Genomic DNA, 20,894 nt, shown 5'->3' on the forward strand with positions numbered 1-20,894 from the left:
ATAGTGAAGATTTTTTAGAAATAAAAGTAAAAATTACGCGTTCAATCGTATCAAACAATTCTTGAGCGAGAAAAAAAGGTAATATTAATGATATTTTTTTAAGACGGAACTTTTTTATTTTTCTTTTATGCTTGCCTTGTCGAAGTATAAGATGTGACATTAGTTTCATAATACTTTCATAAAATGTTAAAACAACTTATATTCGAATTTTTTAATGATATTCGCTCGAAATAAAAACTGAAACAATTCTAATTTAAGTTTGCCATTCAACTTCTTTTATACATTCACGTAGTGGCGGAACCAGAATTTTTATTGAGGGGGTTCAAAAGTAAATATACAGACTAGTCAAAGGGAGTTCAATGTCTACTATATATACTTAAAAATATTTTTGACCATAGAAAAATATTATATATATATATATATATATATATATATATATGTATGTATGTATGTATGTATGTATGTATATTTTCATTGTAGTCGTTTAATCAAAATGAATTATTAGGCAACATTACTTGATGAATGAAATTAATGAACATACACCACCAAATGATATGGTGCAACGGATGAGAGTGCTCCTCCCTTAACCAAAGATTTCGGGTTTGAGCTCTGCGTATGAAAAAATTCTGTGCAGGGAGCGCTTCCCCCGAATGAGCCCCTCCAATTTTGGACACATTGAAGGCCCAAGAGTATGCATGGGAAGTCATTTCGGACACTCAATAAAGCAATTACCCAGGAAAAATTCTTGGTAGGGAGCGTTTTTCGCCGAATGAAGCTCTACGCAGCGTGAATATTAATCCTGACTAGTCGGAATCCAATGTTGATATCAAATACCAGATGAAAAATAATAATAATAAAAAAAGAAATTAATGAACACACACGTGTAAGCAAACCCCCACCCCCACCCCCTAAAAAAAAGAATTAAGGTCACACTATCTCATAAATGGAGCCCCTATTGATATGCTTTTGTAAATTTGGAAAATTGATTGTTACATGTATTGATAGTAACCGTATCTTATTTTAGATATTTTATATGTGTCAAATTGTGAATCTCAAGTCAGTCTATTCATTTAATTTGTTATTTAAGTGGGTGGTCGTAAATTAATTATGACAAATAAGGGATGAACTAAGAAAATCTTCTTCTATTTTCCTTTAAAATATTTCTATTTATGATAAGCTAGAGACATTGATCATTGGTATATATATATATATATATATTTTGGTCATTATATATAGCTAGAAATTCGATTGGTACGTTGATTTAATTTACATGTGAATTGTGGCAGTTTTAAGGTTTTATATTTTTTTTAAAAATTGATATTTATTTTATATTATTTTTATGTCTAGGTTTATTGCATATGTTCATATTATTTCTTTAAAATTATTATTTACGTACGCTATAAAAAAAAATACAAATTATAGCTAACAGAAAAATGATTATACATTACAAATCCATTGCAATCCCACCTTTTATTACGACATCAACAAATATTTAGTCAACGTGATCATCAATACTAGAAAATACACAAAATAGCAACGACTGATTTTATAGCTAACGGAAAAATAATTATCCATTGCGATCCTACCTTTTGTTACTATTCATAATAATTATTACTAACATAAGTATCATTCTTATGAATAAAAAAATCTAGTGATTAAGCAAATAATTAAAGGTTTTGCAATCACAATATAATTAAGAATTCCAACCAACCAAAAAAAAACAGATGTAACATTTCTATGCTTTGCTTGCAAAAGGTATTGCAATTTACTATGATTAAATTAAAAAAAAAAAAAAAAAAACATCATAAGGTATTGGTCCACGTTTGGTGTGTTAAGGTAGTTTATACTACAATTTATTAATTTAATTTCTGAAATACAAACTGCCTTTAGGTGAAACATTTTTTTATAAATAATTATGAAAAATTATATAAAAATAAAACTATAGCTACTACATTCTCTTGTTGCATTCTTGTTTGATGAGAAATTGATTGCTCATTATTTTAAGTTAGTGATAGCTAAAATTAAAAACAAAAGTTGGAAAAAGACAAACATCATATGAACCAAATATGGTTGGTGAAGAATATTACAATAACTATTTTTTCCATGCATAATTTAGCCGGAGCTAGAAGGTCAGATATGAGTTCGGTAAAATTCAATAATTTTAACTCAAATTTATCACCTTTTTTATGCATAATTTAGGCGACAAGAATGTCAGATATACGAGCTCGGTCAAATTCAACACCTTTCTATAAGCATAATTTAGGTAGAGCTAGAAGGTTGGATACGGATTCAATCGAACTCAATAGTTTTATTCCAATCTTAAAACTTTAGACGTCAATATATGTGTTCGAACCTTTCGAACACCTACGATTCACAAATCCTGAATCCGTCACTGAGTATCTCTCTTAGAGGTCGTTTGGTTTGAAATTGGTTATCCCGGGATAAAATAAAAGAACATATTTTCCTTTGTTTGGTTGGAGGGATTAGTCCAACCCGGGATAACTTATCCCACCATTTTCCTTTAGTCTCGGAATAACTTATCTCATATACATGATGGAATAAGTTATCCCGAATAATTTCAGAATAACTAATACCAGGTATTAGTTATCTAAGGATAACCATTTTCAAACCAAACGATTGTTTAGATGACTTTTACATGTCTTATTTAAGTTTGGCTTGAGGTAATGATGTGGCAACCATATAGCATCTGTCTCATTTTAACTAACTAACAAATTTTAATAACAATAAAAAATAATCATACATATACATGTACATTTTTCATTTGACAGCTCAACAAATAATAATTGAAGTACGATATGAAGTGAAATTTACGCATTGTCAAAAGAGATCGATCAACTATGATTGTTAAATAAAAAGCATCGTAAGCAGGGGCGGAGTTATCTTGCAGGATTTAGTCGAACTTCATTCGATGAAAAATTATGTTATATATACATGGTTAAAATTATTTTTTATGTATATGTATTAGATGTTGAACCTTTTTCTATTAGTTCGTATGTTCACCTGTGAACTCACTTAGTGAATATCCTGGCTCCGCCACTGATCATAACGTACATATTATACAATTTACTAATTTAATTTATGAATTAGCTTTTTCACTTTTATAAATTATTATGAAACCCCCACCCCACCCCACCCCCACCCCGAAAAAAAAGTTTAGCTACTACTTTCACTCGTTGCATTCTTTTTTTGGTTTTTCATTCGGTGTCAGGTACTCACATTGAAGTCCGACTAATCCGAATTCGCGTCAGGTAGAACCCATTTGAAGGATAGCGCTCTCAACCGAGTTTTTCTATGCCCAGGATCAAACTCTCGACCTCTGATTAAGGGTGGAATAGCTCCATCTCACTTGTTGCATTCTTGGTTGATGACAAGTTGATTAATAAATATTTTAAGTTAGTTGATAGCAAAAAGCAAAAGCCAAAGTGGAAAAAAAGGGATAATTGAACATAGTATGAACCAAGTATGGTGATGCATTTAAATTATGGTTGGTGAAGAATATAATAATAACTAGTACATTTTATGAATTTGATAATAGAGATTACTTGCATTGATCACCTTCCCCATGCATTATTTGTAAATATATGATATCTAGGTATATTTCGATATCAAAAATTAACTCATGGGGAGAGGATTGTCCAAATTTATATAAGCAAATCGTGACATCGTTATCCAATCAATGTGGGACTTTATCTACTCTGACATTATTTATCAAGAGAATATCATATCTATGATATTATAAAAACTTGAAAAAATACCCAACTACCCCATGAATTATACCCAAAAATGCTATGACACACCTCAACTTAACTAATGAAAGTGTAATTTTGACACCCTTAGTGCCTATGTGGCACATACGTGGCACACACGTGTGCCTACATAGACACTTCAGTGTGTTGTGCCACGTATGTGTCACGTAGGGACTAAGGGTGTCAAAATTACACTTTTAATTAGTTCAGGGGTAATAAGACCCCTTTTAAGTTGAGGTGCGTCATAACCTTTTTAGGTATAGTTCAGCGGTAATTGCGTATTATCACTAAGAACTTATTTGTAATATCATAGATATGATATTATAAAAAGTTATTTGTTTCGATACTTGTATTGACGACATGCAGGGGCAGACCTATGACCACTTTTTTTGTGCTAGCTTAGACATCTGTTAGATTCGAGAAATATTAGGTATAATTATATATAAAATGCATAAAAGCTTGGTATAAGACTTAGAAAAGCGGCCAGTATATCAAGCAGATAGCTGGGTGCTTTATTTTCCAAGTAGAATCGTACAACTTTGGATAACAATATAGGTATTCGAACCTTCCGAACACCCGCGATCCCTGAATTTTGAATCTGCCACTATGACATGTATTTTATAAGTAATTAATACGTATTTTTATATTGTTTCCTCAATTATAGTTCTATATGTCTAGTAATTTTATTTTATTTTGTTTTCCATCCGGTACCTATATTGGAGTCCAACTCATTTGGATTCGCACCGTGTAGGCCTCATTCGGAGGAAAGAGCTTCCTATCAAAAATTTTTTTCATACGTAGAACTCGAATTCGAGACCTCTGATTAAGGGAGGAGTACCCCATCGGCTGCACCACATCCTTTGACACATACCCTGAACTAAATGTTTATTTTAGTTTGTGTTGAGATAAGGATATGAGGATGACAACCGCTGAGCATCTCTCTCAATATGTTAAAACTTGGACTACTACCATTTGGAAAAAGCAAAAGCAAAATTTGGAAAAAAGGAAAAATTAAACATTGTATGAACCAAATATGGAGATTATTTAAAATTATGGTTGGTGAAGAATATTGCACCACTACCAACAATAACATTGGTTGTGGTACAGCTGATGGAGCTGCTCCACCCTTAACCAAAGGTCGAGGGTTCGACCCTGGACATGGAAAAAACTCTGTTGGGAGCGCTACCCCGAATGGGGCCCTACCCAGCGCGAATCCGAATTAATCGGGCTCCAATACGGATACCGGATACCGAATGAGAAACAAAAAAGAAAAAAGAAGAATATTGCACTACATATTCTCAATTGATAATCTGGATTACTTGCATAGATCACCTTCTTGCATGCATTAATTATTTATTGAGAGAATATATTATCTGTTACACAGAAAAAATTATCTCCATTCAATATAAGCATCATAACTAAAATGTTTAGTCTAAAATGTCTTATTTAAAATTAAGTTATTTTAGTTTTTGCTTGAGATAAAGATGTGACAACCACCAAGCATAGCTCATTGTCACCATACTTGTTTAAAAAATATTAAAATTATTATTTACGTGCATGCACAAGCATATACATATTGATCTTCCTTTTTTTTTATATATAAAAAAAAAAGTTAAACTATTTTTATACATTTTAAAACACTTATAATATATCTATGTTGCATACATAATTCACATATAATACATAATAATGCAGTTGCTATAAATGGTAATAAATAAAAAGTGTGTTTAAAAAGTAGAAATTGTTTATTTGGGCAAAGAGCATAATTCCGACAGTTTGAAGCTTAATTAAAAAAAATTCTAATATTTTGTATAATTGTTGAAAATTCTAATTTTGGATCCGTCGAGATAAATAATTAGCTCTCAAAACATTGATTGAAGATACATTTTTTTCTTTGTAAAGATACATAATTATCTTCCGATACATTTTTCCTGAATTTGAATCTGTCGAGATACATAATACATTCGATGAAGATACATTTTTTTCTTTGTAAAATTACATAATTAACTTCTGATGTATTTTTTTGATTTTGAATCCATCAAGAAACATAATTAGCTCACGATATATCCAAAAAAATACATATTTTTATAATTATTTTATAAGAATAAAATTTTATATAAATATAATAAGTTAACATCTATATTTATGTAATTTTCCTTATCACAATGAATAATCTCAATTTGGGCTTTTGTTCGGCCCAAACCCAATTCCCAACCCGAAATACTATACCCAAATTGCAAGTTGCTTACAATACTCCCTGCCAATTAGTTTTCATAGTAATTTATTTTTTGTTGATTAACTTACATAAATCTCGTAGTTTCAGCAATATTATATAAAATTTTGGATAGTTTGCTAATTATATGTTATCTCGGAATTTTGAATTATAATACATATGTTAAGCAGTGACTTATTTATGTAATTTTTCGCTTTTTTATAATCATCTTCTTGTTCGGCAAACTTTGGCGCACCTTCATTAATAATAAATAAGAGATGGTTTTGGTGAAATAATAATGGGGTCAGAGATGGAAGAGAGGCTAAACAGTTTTGTTAGTCAGTTGCAGACTGATTTTGCAATTCTTGATAGGCTTGTTTACAAAAACAAGAATCAACATAGAAGATGCTCCTATTTTCAGTACCTATTAAAGGTACCATCTTTTACCTACCATTATTTTTCTTCATCATAATATGCTTGTTTAATTGGCTTATTCTCGTAGTTTCTTTTCATTGTCTCCTTTTATTTTATTTTATTTTATTTTATTTTTAATAACTGTAGTGTACGAGCCAGCTTGCATAGATAGAAAGAAATTCAATTCTTAGGGGTTGTTTGGTTGGGAAAGAGTTATTTCCGGATTAGTTATCCACCGGATAACTTATCCGGTCACTATGTTGTAAATGGTGGGACTTTATTTTATTTTGGGACTATGTATCCCTTATACCTCACACCAAACTACCCCTTCATGTTTTTTCTCTACGTTGAGATTTGAATGTTAGCCTCAAGGTTCTTAAATAACTTTCATTGACCACTAGGTCACACCCTTGGGTGTTTATTATCCGTTGTCTACTGTGCTTCGGTTATCACATTATTTGGCTATTGCTATTGTTGCTTATCTTGTGAATGCTTATTATATAATGCTTTCAATATTATTTTTACGTCTTCTTTATTTCTGTGTTACTTTGATTTTTTAATAAATGTGGTGTGCGGGCCAGTTTTCACGCACCTTAACTAAATCCACAAGATACCTATCACCTCCCACCAAGGCTTGGATAGATGGGAAGAATCACCTAGTGTTTTTTGTCTCTGCTTGGATTTGAATTTGAGACCTTAGGTTCTCAACCGACCACTGGCCACACCCTTGGTTGCTGTATTCTTCTTTTTTCAAACTGCTTTGATATGCGTTACTTAAGTCGAGGGTCTTTTGGAGACTGCCTCTCTACCTCCATGAGGTAGGGGTAAGGTGTGTGTACACATTACACTTCTTCGAGGGATTACATTGGGTATGTTGTTGTTGTCGTAATGGGCTTTACTTTGTTTTTAAAAAAATGAACTAGCATTTTGTTACCGAAGTTTATTCTCATATATACTAGGGGGATTGGTGGGGTTTATTTTTAGTCCTAACTGCACTGCTTACTTTATATGTTTGTTTTGATGATGTTAGGTGAGAAGAGATCTGAGGCTCCTCCAAGCAGCTAACTTGGAGGAGGTATTGAGTGCCTCCTTTCAAGTTCTTTATGGGAAAAGACCTAAGCAAAAAGTGCAGCTCTTGGAAAGGTACTTTTGTTCCCTTTAAGTACCTGCATTTTGTTTTAAGATTTTGATTATTATAGTTTTTGTGGTGATCATATGCCCAGATTTAGAATATGATTACTTCATATATGTATATGACTTTGTCGAATCTATTAATAAGTCACTTTTGATTGGAGAGTTAGCGTTTATCATACTCTTTCATTTTTCTGCTCCTATATTTATGTTCACCATTTTTGTTGGTGAAAAAATTAATCTGATAAAGGATAGCTTTTAACTGAAATTTTCTTCGCTACTTAATATGATTGTAATCAATAATCTTCCATCTCTTTGTATTATTTGCAAGTGCAAACGTTTGCAGATTATATAGTCTACCATCTTGCTGTTGTTAAAAACTGTCTGTTAACGTGAGCTATAGCAACATTTTTGCAAGTTTCATCCATCTTTACATTAACAGACTGATTGGAGAGTAATATTCTAACAAGTAACAACGGAAACTGATTTTAGTGATCCCCCAGTCATGGAAATAGAATTGTCATTATTTATGTCCCGCTAGTCTGTTGAACTTCACATACAAACTCTCTCTGCTCCTGTTCTAGCCTATGATGATTTTATACATAGTGAATTTTCATCCTCATTTTCATTGGCCTCAGCTTAAAGAGGAGAAAATCTAATGGTGGCAAATTTAACTTTCTGGAGCGACTTTTAGGGGTTGCACACCTGTTGTCGCAGGTAAATTGTTTTTTCCATTCTCACTTCTTGTTGTTCTCCATGTAAGACCTTCATCTGAGTTTGTAAAGTGACTCGTGGTATTGGATTGCCAGTCTCTGCCTACCATGTTAGTAAAGATCGCTTGCTAGCAGCCCCTTGCTAACTCATAGTCTGGAATTAACAACCTCAGCGCCTCTCCTGTCCTTGATGATCACTTGAAGTTGAGACTTTTACGCCCCAGATTTTCACATAGATAAAGGGCAGCCTGAAGCATCCCGCATTCACGTAGGATTCTGCGTGAGAAAGTGTCGCACCCCAAAGGGGTGTAATGTAGGCAGTCTATCATGCCACAAGCATTAGTGGCCGATTCCACGGCTCGAATCCATGACCTAAAGGTCACATGGAAACAACTTGTCGTTTCTCCAAGGCTCCACGCTTACCAAAAAGAAATGTAAAGGACCTTCTATTTAGAGGACCTAAAGTATTGAATATTGGATTGAGACGAGTCTAAACCAAACTATGTGAATACTGAGGATTCATATAGCCAACCCTGATTCCCCTAGGATTGATGCATAGTTATTGTTGTTCCATATAACTACAAGAATGATGCTCTCTCTCTCTCCAATCAAATGTCTTAACATAAGGGCCCGTTTTTTAAATAAGAATCATATTACGACAAGGAAAACTTTAAGTTAGAATCATATTACAACAAGGAAAACTTTATCATTTTATGAAGTAGTAATTCCTAATTCACTTAATTGTTTCTTGCAGATGGTTGAGCCAATGTTAAGGGCAGCTTCGTATCCTTCTTGCTGCTTTTTTGCATACTAATACTTCATTTTATATGTTGATTATGGGATAAGATTTAGTTATGGCAATTGATAGCCATTAATGCCATTGGTAATTTCCTTTTAGACTTGTTACATCTTTAAGTAATAGGAAGATCTTGAGTTGTTCATTTTCTTTCATAGCTCTTTGGTTGTGAGTGCTTACTCATCTACATATAGCAAACCTTTTCTGTTCGTCAAACTAGATTTTTGCACAACTGATTTGCCTTAAACATATTGGTTTGATAAATTAGTGTTGTTGGATTTTACTTGTACCTGTCAAGTTTTCATCTTTCCAGTGAGGCTGTCATGATGATTCTTGTGGCAGAATCCTGACCGTAGTTTGGTGCAGAAAGGAAGAATGAGACATCGGAGAGATGGGATTTCTGTAAAGGGTGGTTTTCCCCTTGCTGCCATGTCCATGATTTCTTCCCCATTCATAAAAAATCAACAGCCCTTTGAGAAAAAGAAAAGATCCAGAATTGTTTTGATGTTGGGCCATCGAATTCCAGATATTTTTAGATGTTTCTTCCTTTTACTGCTTGTGCTTCTTTAAAGTGGGAAGTTATCTGGATTTTCCTGGTGGTTGACCATTTCCATCACGCCTATGATTTCTAGTATCTTTTAGCTCTAATAAGTAATATTAAGCAGTGGCGGAGCCACCTTGTGGTTAGGGGGTTCATCCGAACCCCCTTCGATGAAAAATTATGCTATTTATACATGGTTAATATTATTTTTTATGTATATATAGTTGATGTTGACCCCCCTTTGGCTAGTTCGTGTGCTTACTTTTTTCGATTTTGAACCCGCTTAGTAAAAATTCCGGCTCCGCCATTGATATTAAGGACCTCTTTTGATAATTTTCTCCCTGTTTTCTGTTACTGTCATACTCTGTTGCTCAGAGGTTGTTTTTTCCTGGAAAAGCAACAGCAAAAGCATACAACTATGAAATTGAAAAGGATAATAACGGAGCTGTGATGATACTTTTACTGAGCAAATGAAATCAGGTATATTTACACTTCATTTAGATGGTGGTTTCCCATGGTATGGTGTGTTCATAGTTCGGTTTAGTTTTGTATCCTGGCGAGCAAAACCCGGATCATGCAACCGGTTTGCAGACATGTTGTTGTCGTCGTCTTCTCTTTGCCCCATTTTTACTCAGATTTGAGCCTCATCTTGCAATGAGCCACTGTGGATCTTGAGGATCCAAGCCTAGAACCTTATTTGAGGGAAACCTGGTTCATTTTATTTGCTCAACGGGATGATGCTTTTCCTCCGATATGTCAATAATTTCTTCTCTGCTCTAACCAACAACCCTTCTAGTGTTTGTATGTAGACCTAGTGCACAAATAGCCTAATCAAGACCATTTCCAAGACAAATAGTGATTGGAGCATCAATTGTCAATTATATCTTACTCTGGGTGTATTTGGTATAGAGAAAAATATTTCAATGAAACAGCCGTAGATCTCAATGTCCAATTTTTTTGTTTCCTCTTGGAGAAGTTGTGTGAAAGAGGCTGTGATGATGACAATGCTTTACTTTCTGGGCTAACAAAATCGGGCATTGAGGACAGTCCGACCCGTATCTTGGCTTGGCAAATCCCAGGATAGCCTGTAGCTGAGGTTCTCTTTTTTGCATGCAACTGGTGATTTTGCATCCATGGCGAGGTTGCCTTCTCCTTGTTAGAGCAAAAATGCAGTATGGGTTTAGGTTGTTCTTTTGCTATAGTACTTGGTGTCTCTTGCTTATGGTATTATAGGATATTGTTAATTTATATTGTATCTTGTTCTTTTACTATTCCTTGTCCATATTGTTTTATTGTGAGCCGGGGGTCTAGCGGAAACAACCTCTCTACCTCACATCTGGGGTAGTGGTATGGACTGCGTACACTTAGGGATCCTTTGTTTGCACTTAATGGAGGTCTCAATCTGAATGGTTCAGACTTCAGACCATTAAGTGCATTTGTTTTTTATTAAGATTTTAGCTCTAATAGGTCTGAATAGGTCTTAATCATTCAGATCTAGAATTAAGTCTTAATAGGTGTGAAGAGGTATTCTGGTGTTAGATAATATTCACTGTCACTCTATTGATAATCATCAATCACCACCACTAACCACCTCTGCTACCGCTACCTTTGTCAACCACCACCCACCAACCACGTCCACCATCGACAACAAATATCGCTACCAATCACTATTGTCAACCGCTACCACACCTACTACCTCTATTATTCTGATCTAATTATATTCACCGCCACCACTGCCGTCAACAATACCACCATCATCAAACACTACCCGTCAATCCCTAATACATCACAACCTCCACACATTCTTCGGCCGCCACCACCATTGTCACTAGTAACGCCACCTCTACCAGCACTTCAACCACTACTATCGCTTCAATTTATTTCTACTAACAACCATGTCCACCATCACAACTAACAACATCTCTAACTAGCAACAACACATCGTCAACCATCATGCATTCATTTTTTAGCTATGACAATCAACACCTCCAACTACTAATATCAAGCAATGTCACATCACAACCACCACCACCACTATCAACCGCCAGTCCGCCACCATCATAACAGTCACCACAATACCAACCATCACAACTATCACCACCAACATTACTAATCATTAATATCAATCATTGTCACCGCAACCACCATTATAAACCATCTCCACTATCACTAACAAACATAAATATTTTTTTCAATCAAATAATAATTTTATTGTATTAAATTACATACTTTTCTAATATATAATTAGTTTTTTACTTGAATTGTATTTTTTATTTTATTATACATGCATATAAATTTTTTTGCACATTCAGATATTGAAAAACAAATAGTCTTAATCATTCAGTTTTCAGATCTAGAGACATCATCTTAATCATTCAGATGTGCATTCAGATTCAGACGTCTGAATCTTAAAAGAAATAAATGCAGCCTTACCCTCCCAGACCTCGCTTGGTGGAAATATATTGGGTATGTTGTTGTTGTTGTTGTTGGATTTTACTTGTACCTCTTCTCTTCCTTCCTTTTTTTCCCCATATCTTCATAATTTCACATGTCATGGCTTAGTTCCTTTGTAAGTCGACTTTGTTTTTCACCCTATGCTGATTGCTTTTCATTTCATAGTAAACAGTGGATCAATATGTCTCTTTTATGCAAATTCCAATGTGGATTGTTAGCCATGAATGATTGCAGTTTAACCTTAACAGTAGACAGGGAGATATCCACACTTCTTGCACGATCATTTTTTATGGGATTTTCGCTGACAGTATTGTCTTTGCTTGCCCGAATAAGAGTTCTAGTTCAGCAAGTAAGTATTCTCAGGACAACGTTATCATTTTCTAACTATGAAGTATGTGCAGCCATCAAGAATGATACCATTTTAATCATTTTAAAAGCTCATTCCTTAGTCATACTTATAATAGTAAAGGTCCTGCACATGGATTGCGTTATTTTGAAATTTGAGGTTGTTGAAGTTCTAGTTTCCAGTAGAATACACTGGAGTCATGGTAATTTCTGGAGCTTATTATATGGAGTAACTGGTCTAATTCGACGGCCAAGCGGAATGGGATTGGGAGTTATGTATAGGATGAGATTTTTTTGTTCTTTTAGGAACATACAATATTTAAGGACTTGAAAATCTTATGTCGAACAAATTTGCTGATATCCAGTGATTGAACAGGAAGTTCTAATTAAATTTGCTTTATTCATTGCAGATGCTTCTTGATGTTGTTTGTATATACAACAAGGTGTCCTCCTTATCTCAGAGGGAACAAGCCATAAAATTGACTCAAGATGGATTTGAGGTTGTTACTTTGCAACCGACCTCTCTCTTTTTTTCTGGTGCAATGCAAGAAATTATTGTCCTTCTGTTATTCGCTTTGTTTAACTTGTTATTTTGTTGGTTTAATTAGTTCTGTTAAGGTCAAGAAATGGTTAGAGAAGTTGTCAGAGTCATATTACTCGCAGATACAATTTTGAGATAAGAAAAATGATATGTTTCTTTGGTTCTCTTGTCATGGAGAAAGTGTCGTAGTTACTTTTGAGCGCTAACAGACCCAACTTCCAAGCTGTAGATATCTGCTGGTTTTTCTGATTAAGCCATGCTTATAGTATGGATTACTTGTAAATGTGTGCATGATACTTTGCAAGACCTTCTCTTCAAATTTTCTGGAGGTCTTAAAGATTCTAGTGTCTATCTCAATACTCTTCACACATTTCAAAGCTACTGTAATTTTGATCAACAAGTCGAAGGGTTTCCAATTACCCTCTGCATGTAATAAACTGCACGCAACATGATACTTTACCAGAAACTTTTTTTTTTTTTTAAATAATCGTGGTGTCCCATCCAGCTTGCTTGCACCTTCGGCCAATTCCATGGTATGCCTGCTATCTCCCACCAGTTAGAGTTTTGTTTAATGCCAACTACTTAGATTATTTGTGTTGATTATTGTGATAAATTATACATGTTGATCCCATCACCGTGTGAACTTTGATAGTCATTATAACAACTCTTAGATGAAATCAAGAAGATAAATGTTCAAGATTTTGTGCATTGCAGGTTTTTAGAGAATACTTTCCGCAAAAGGAGCAGGCGGTCTTCCTCAAATGTATTTGGGAATCTGATAAGTATGTGTTAGTTGAGAGACAAAACGAGAAAGATGTCGGGAGCCAGGAAAAGGAGGATGGAGAAGATGTTTCTGTAGAAGCATCTAAGATTCAATATGAAAGCATTGAGGTTTTCCTAGGAGGTAACCACGAGCTAAGATTTTTTTCAGTCTTATTTTCTTTTTTGAAGTCATATTCAATCAGTTTGTGCAAGAAGTGAACTTGCATGTGATGATTTCATTGGAGACAGTATTATCCAGTATTTTTCTGTTTGCGAGTTTTCATAAGGGCAGCTGGATGCATTAAGCATCTCACGTTCACATAGGATCAGAGGAAGGGCCACATCCAAGGGGGTGTAATTGTTGTCCTTTATGTTCATGGAAGACATGTCTGTGCATGTCTTTCTAGTGCATTCACATTTCCAGAGCTTCTTGTCTTACTCCCTGCAATAAAGTTTTTCGTTTATTGCTGATTTTCAGTGTTTTTCGTCTATAATGTTGTGCATAACTTTTTTCTGGGATCTTGTGTAGATGACGAACCTGAAAAGATGGCCTCTAAAGATTCGGCTGAGGATGGTCAAGATGTAATGGACAAAGATAAAGCAAAATCCTTGGATGATCCTATCAAAGAGAATAATAATGAATCTCGAGCTCAAGTTCATTCAGCTATTGCAGGACCTTCTGGCAACAATTTTGATGCTCCTGAAGCCGGAGCACTTCCAAGGTCCTCACCCGACAAGAAACCTGCAAAAGCCAAACATGGATCAAGGAATAACGTTGCATTTGTTTCAGTGAAAAGACCCAAAGTTTCAAAAAACAATGACTTGGGGTTTGGCATTCATGGAACAGAAAGGAGTGATAATCCTGGTGTAGCTAAAGAAGATCCATTTTTCAGTTTACTTACTAGTGGAAATATGAAGAACAGTCTATTCTGAACTTCACCTTTTTAGTTTTCTTTTTCTTTCTCTTAACTCGTCGCGGGGAATCTGCGCTTGCATGTTTGTGATGAAGATGTTCCTGCATTTGGACAATATATATAAATTGGTTTCAAATTTAAAGAGTTGTGCCTCTCAATCATGTTCCTACTTTTTTCAGTTTTGAGGGTAGTAAGGAATTTGGAGCATCTGTGGGAGCTGAAAATGAAATGAATTATAACTAAGTGTGTTTGGACTTTATTTTAGAATAATCTCATTGTCCTGATTCCATGAAGAACTCAAATATCAAGAATAGAAACACTTTTCAGATAGCATACTTGCCTCCAAACAGAGTAACTTAATGAACAATATTATCATATGGAGTACCAAGTAAAATATACAGAAGAAAAATCCTTTTCAAATGTTTAATGATTCCAACATGCTATTTGAATTTCAGAAAGTAAAATACTTCAATCAAACTGAAGTGAACTCTAAGCTAGACACAAGATGCTGCTGTAGCCTTCTCATTCCAGTCTTTTGTTCTACAAACAGATCAAAACGCCAAAATTCTAACTGGTGCCTCGGATTTATGGGGTGTTATATTGTATTAATCTCCTCCAGCTGCTGATCCAGTTTCAAACTTCAAGATAGGAATCAAGCTGGTCACAAGTTCCAGTTACCGATGCCTCTGAAAATTGCAGCATGTTATGATTTTCGATTACTCTGTTATGTAAGAAACAACTACAGTGATGTCGTCCAGCTTCCCACCATGGTAGTCAAATCCAGCCTCGCGAGCTCCATCAGAGAAAGGTGACGATTTAGTATGGTCCATTGCTCTTTGCTGTGCCAGTTCTGCTATCCTCTGAGCAGTCACCCGAGGCCCTAAGCCAGCTTCCATGGCCTGAAGTACAACTCCGCTGATATCCTCATCATACAAATTATCAAAAAGTCCATCTGTACCGACAATTAGGACATCTCCACGTTCAACAGTAACTTTAAACACCATGGCGGAGCTAGGTGAATCACCGGCTTTATTGCAATCTAGTTGATATGGGAAATTAAACCCATGCTGTTGTGCAGGGGATTTAAATGCAGCACATCCATTTCTAACCAATATAAATCCGCTATCTCCTAAATTAACTGCATAAAGACCCTCATCGGTGAGTGCCACAATACAAGCAGTACAAGAGCCTTTTGCTTTTGTTCTCACGTAAGCTTTCTCCAGTACCCTGATTAGGTCTACGGAACCTTTTGGTTCCTCTTGAAGTGCAGTTAAAGAGTGAGACATTAATTCACGGGCATACAGTCCAGCATCAATACCAAGATCAGCCCATCCACCAACACCATCAGCTACACCAATTGCTGGTGTAAGGGTACAAATAAAATGAGCATCCTCTCCACCAGTTTTTGCTTTAGCAGGATGAGGCAGGTAAAAAGATCCCGAGTTTAGTTTCAAGTGGATCTTAGCTTCAGAAGAATCAACAACATCTACAACTTGTTCCGTGTCCTTAGAGTTATCAGAAGACACATTAGAAGCAGAGGCAGTTCCAGAAGAGAAACATTCCAGGGATAAATTGCGAAAACCTTCCAATCCAAATCTTTTGTGTGGATTGAGGTCACTGCTCCTCCTTGCAGCATCAGTCGTGAAATATTGGGAAAACATGAGGTTATTGGGCCGCTCTTTGCTTCGCAAACTAATGTTAGCTTTACAAACATTCTGAAAACCTCTTTTGTTGTAAAAAACAGCAGAACTTTTTGCAGACGAACTATAATGCAGACGCATAGCAGTGATATTGCCAACGAAATGGCCAATATGAGTCCTTGAACCACAAATAGCCATTATGTCTTTCCTAGTGTCAATGCCAAAGTAACTCAGGAAGCAGTAAACCTTCAAGTGCAGAGTTCTACAAAACCACCAAACGAAACATGATGAAGTTAGTCAGTAGATTACACTTCTTCTTATCGTGGATAGTAGATAAAGCAAAGTGACAAAGCAACACACACACACACAACACAAGCTTCTATGTCGCCCCTTCAATTAATTCTTAAAAACAAAAGAGATTGTTTAACATGTGCAGGCTATAAAGTACAAGTTGTAAAGCCTGGCAAATAAAACCTAGTATTAACTTAGAAACAAAAACTTCACACGAAAGACGAATATCATGAAAATTGACTCACTCAAATTAAAAACTAAAAAATCACATATAAATACACAATTCCGGGGAGTTCATTAGCATTCAAAAGTTGCAAAAGAACTTTCCAAAGTGGAACTACTCCGACAATAATCTCAACGGCAACAACAAAACTGTCAACATTCAATGAAACAGTGTGACAAAGTGACTTTGTCCACCATTGCTCAGCTAGGATTTGAACATCAAACCTCATGTTCGGCCTCACTTCATTGACCACTAGGCCACACTCTGATTTTTCTTTCTAAGGCAGCTTGCTTGTGACTCGACTAACTCCGACGTTCTACTTTCCACCAGCATAGGTATCAGGTGACTTTGTCCACCAACACTCGAACAAATGGAAAGAAATTACCAGATATTCTTTTACTCTACTACGCTTTGGACATCAAACCTCATGGTTCTCGACTCACTTTATTGACCACTAGACCACACCCTTGTAGACCAACACTTGAACAAATGGAAAGAAATTACCAAATAGTATTTTTTTACTCTACTAGGATTTGGACATCAAACCTCATGGTTCTCGACTCACTTCATCGACCACTAGACCACACCCTGAATAAAATGACACCCATATTCTTGTCAAGTCAGCATATTAATTAATTAGCAGCTAGAGTACTTTAGACAAAATCATCGACCAGATGGTCTATCAGAAACAACCTCTCTACCTGAAGGATAAGTCAGCGTACACTCTACCCTCCCGACCCCACTATGTAGGACTACACAAGATATGTTGTTATTGTTTTAATACATTAGACCCAAAGAAAAAAAAATGCTAATAGGAATTCAAGAAAAGACCTTATGGGTAATTACAACAACAATATAAGACTTACAATGACAAATTAAGATTTTCCACTTCCTTATGTAAACAATTTCTTCCTCATTCAAGAGCATCATATACTATAGCAAAATAATCATAATTAAACAAATAGAACAAAAGGGTATAATTAAATTTCACCTGATAACTAATAAAGCTTACCCCTTTATGAAATTCTTCCACCTGAAGAACAATCTTTATCCCTTTTTATCCAAACCCCACTTCAAATATGCCTATATTTTCACTGTTTGAATACAATAGCTGCAATCTTTTTCACTATTTCTCTCTAGGGTGCAACTTGGAACCCCTTTAATATAAGGTTTTTATTTCTTTTAAGAGAGAAATATTAATTGCTTGAACTTATCGACTTTTATTCATGATACACCTGAACTTTCATTAGTTTTAAGTACCCCTGAACTTTTTCTTTTAGCACGTCGCATGGCCTTTTTTTGCTGAAAGTCCACTGCGTGTAATACACGTGCGGACACATGTAAAAAAAAATTGATGTAGCTGTCCACGTAGATAAATACCATCCACTTCTCCTATATTTATCCTATATTAAAAAATAAGGCTATTCTACCCTTAATAATTCGATTTCTCAAAAAAAAAAAAATATATATATTTTTTAATTTTTCTTTACTCCAAAATATTGAATAGTTGAATTTTCGTCAATTAAGTAAGTTATTATCTAAAAATTTATATTTTTCGATGTGTGTTAAAAATATGAAATTATTTTTTTCCAGTTAGTGTTTCGTATTAGTTTCTGATTAGTGTTTCAATTAGAATTTTAAGGAGACCCACTTGCACAAATACATTTCTTAGTATAATTAACGGTGTAAGAAATTGCAATTTAAGCTAGGGACGTACAAAAATCAAGACGGATAAAAATATTATTGATTTATCGTTATAGGGTTAACGATTGTTTAATGATTTTATCGGAAAAAAAATATTAGGTTATTGATTCGAGTTTAATTTTTTTTTACTACTTTATTAGGTAAACAGATATATTTCAACAAAATTGGTTAAAATTGAATTTTGAATTATTTCACAGTCCATGAAATAATTGACTGTACATATATTTCAAAAAATTGAACTGAATTCAATTATTTTTAATTGAACTGTACAGTCAATTATTTTAATTGAACTTAAAATTGAATTCAATTAGTCTTGACTCTTGAGTAATTGAATATTATTCACAATTTCGAGCGTACAGTCCTCGGTTGTATGCATTATGGTGTATGTAGTTATATTGGTTAACAATTTTTAGTCCCTAACATTTGATTTTCGATTTAACCGATAGAAAAATACTCATAAAATAGAAAAGTAGTAATTAACATGAAAAAATCGAATCGTTAGTTACAATAACTCATATGATACATATAATTAAGATTACAAAATTGAAGGAGTTTCATAAAAATGAAAACTGAAATTTTAGATTGAATTAATAAACGGATGAATTTTTTTTTAAATTAATAAACAAAAATTTTACAAAATTAATAAATGGATGAAAGTTTTATTTCATAAACTAATTAAGAGATAAATATGAGTTTTACAAAATTAATAAATAGATGATTTTTTTTTTAGATGGGAAGTAATGGATAAAGAGGGATAATTGAATTTTGTTGAAAAAATTAAAGAAAAACAATTTTTTTTCCCATTTTTTTAACAATTAAAAAGACTGATTTGGCTTAAAAATACTCCATCACGCGCGTGATGGAGTGTGGAACACACACATTTCGCCACATCAGCAAAAAGGGCCTCGCGACGTACTGAAAAAACAAGTCCACGGGTACTTAGGACTAATGAAAGTTCAGGTGTACCATAAATAAAAATCGACAAGTTTAGAGGGTAATTAATATTTCTCTCTTTCTTTAACGAATATAGATTTAAACAATATCTCTCTTATTTTCTTTGGTTTGGATAATAAAAGAGTCCTATTTTGGAGTTTAACTAGTAATATCAATTGATGATGGTGTAAATTTTTTTCTATATTTATCCATGAGTTAGATTTTTTTTTGTTTATTCTTAAAGTTAATTTTTAAATATAATAACTGAGTGTCTCTCTTTATGAAGTGTATACTGAATGATTGCAGAATTTTATTTAAAATTATATTTTACGAACTATAGAAAAATTTAACTTTTTTCGTACATAAAGAATATATTGTATTTTAGAAACAACCCCCTCTTCTCTCTTTTATATTTTAGCTTAATTATGCAAAGATTACATAGAAATTAATACTCCAAATATAATTAACTTAAAAAGAAAAAAAAAGTTTCATGAGTTGTCCTATACTTAGCCAAAGTAACTTAACATTATTATGATATTTAATTCGTTAATAATTAAATGGACCATATGTATCATATTTTTTTTTTATGTTACATATGTATACTTATTACAAGCAATTAACTAAAGTTAGTTTTCATTTACGCTCTAATTAGTTGTCGTCCATATTAAAAATAGATGTTTTTTAATACTTTTCATTCCACAAAATCTAAGCGTAATTAGTTGTTAGTTTTCACTTTTACCTCCAATAAGAAATATAAAGCGATATTAATATACTGCGAAAAAAAGAGAAACATTAAATAAAAATGAGTAATAAATAAAGATAATTTAGTCAAATTACTTTCTAGTTAATGAGGTGTACAATTTTAAAATATGACAAGTACTCCCTCCGTCCTATTTGACTTTGTACCAATTTAACTTGACACATTGATTAAGAAAAATAATTAATAACATGGGCTAGTTTATCATATTACCCTTATAAAATGATGTCTATATTTTAATTTGCAGAAAAGTAATTAATGAAAAAGGTAAAACATGAATTTTTTTATTTTTGTATTTTCTTGATTTGTGAAAAATGACAAATAAAATGAGAAATTAAATTAAAAATTTGGAACAAGTAAAATCGAACGGAGGAGGTATATGAGCAAAACTCTATTTAATTAGTGTCTCTAAGGTTATGTAAAAATTTAAGCAGATGTAGTATCAGCAATCAGAGTGGCGCAGCGGAAGCGTGGTGGGCCCATAACCCACAGGTCCCAGGATCGAAACCTGGCTCTGATAATGTGATTAATTATATAATATTCAGTGAGCTTCCACCGCCCCACCTTTTTAGGTCCTGTATTTTTTTTTTTCTAAATTCAAAAAATTCTAAATTAAACAATAAATTATGGAGGAAGATAAAATGTATATAATATTTCTTGGATTACAAGGATGTCACTTTTTCTAGAAATTATTATGACTTACTAATCTGTAAGCAAACGTTGCCCCTACTTTTTCTAGGTAGAGAGGTTGTTTCC

General features: G+C 33.8%; 2 protein-coding genes and 1 non-coding gene across 5 annotated transcripts; 2 read left to right on the forward strand and 1 right to left on the reverse strand.

Moving 5' to 3' along the window:
* The first annotated feature begins 5,947 nt into the window (after positions 1-5,947).
* Positions 5,948-14,732, forward strand: LOC107856312. 2 transcript variants are annotated; one of them, XM_047393336.1, is made up of 8 exons: positions 5,948-6,412; positions 7,424-7,536; positions 8,163-8,241; positions 8,992-9,020; positions 12,284-12,377; positions 12,784-12,873; positions 13,629-13,818; positions 14,206-14,732. In XM_047393336.1, exons 1-8 carry the CDS (start codon positions 6,278-6,280, stop codon positions 14,607-14,609), a joined length of 1,134 nt encoding a protein of 377 aa, XP_047249292.1. In that variant the 5' UTR covers positions 5,948-6,277; the 3' UTR covers positions 14,610-14,732. The 2 variants fall into 2 exon arrangements, with proteins under 2 accessions (XP_047249292.1, XP_016556780.2); XM_016701294.2 differs by having other exon boundaries at positions 6,031-6,412; positions 12,263-12,377.
* Positions 14,733-14,986: 254 nt separating this feature from the next.
* Positions 14,987-18,116, reverse strand: LOC107856313 (probable protein phosphatase 2C 55). Of its 2 annotated transcripts, none has more exons than XM_016701295.2 (2): positions 17,757-18,116; positions 14,987-16,492 (listed from the first exon to the last, which is right to left on the reverse strand). In XM_016701295.2, exon 2 carries the CDS (start codon positions 16,426-16,428, stop codon positions 15,307-15,309), a length of 1,122 nt encoding a protein of 373 aa, XP_016556781.2. In that variant the 5' UTR covers positions 16,429-16,492; positions 17,757-18,116; the 3' UTR covers positions 14,987-15,306. The 2 variants fall into 2 exon arrangements, with proteins under 2 accessions (XP_016556781.2, XP_016556782.2); XM_016701296.2 differs by having other exon boundaries at positions 17,736-17,905.
* A 2,470-nt stretch (positions 18,117-20,586) lies between these two features.
* TRNAM-CAU lies at positions 20,587-20,658 on the forward strand. The gene has a single exon. It is a non-coding gene; the product is annotated as a tRNA-Met (tRNA).
* Positions 20,659-20,894: the final 236 nt, after the last annotated feature.

This window comes from Capsicum annuum, chromosome 7 (genome assembly GCF_002878395.1).
Source record: "Capsicum annuum cultivar UCD-10X-F1 chromosome 7, UCD10Xv1.1, whole genome shotgun sequence".
Classification (NCBI taxonomy): domain Eukaryota; kingdom Viridiplantae; phylum Streptophyta; class Magnoliopsida; order Solanales; family Solanaceae; genus Capsicum; species Capsicum annuum.

What these genes read in the sequence shown, in the direction of transcription:
- LOC107856313 (XM_016701295.2), bottom strand. Translation starts at nt 16,428, where the DNA reads ATGGCTATTTGTGGTTCAAGGACTCATATTGGCCATTTCGTTGGCAAT.
- LOC107856312 (XM_016701294.2), top strand. Translation starts at nt 6,278, where the DNA reads ATGGGGTCAGAGATGGAAGAGAGGCTAAACAGTTTTGTTAGTCAGTTG. An exon ending in TAAGAGTTCTAGTTCAGCAA is followed by an intron (nt 12,378 to 12,783) that starts GTAAGTATTCTC and finishes TATTCATTGCAG; the next exon opens with ATGCTTCTTGATGTTGTTTG. An exon ending in TGACTCAAGATGGATTTGAG is followed by an intron (nt 12,874 to 13,628) that starts GTTGTTACTTTG and finishes TGTGCATTGCAG; the next exon opens with GTTTTTAGAGAATACTTTCC.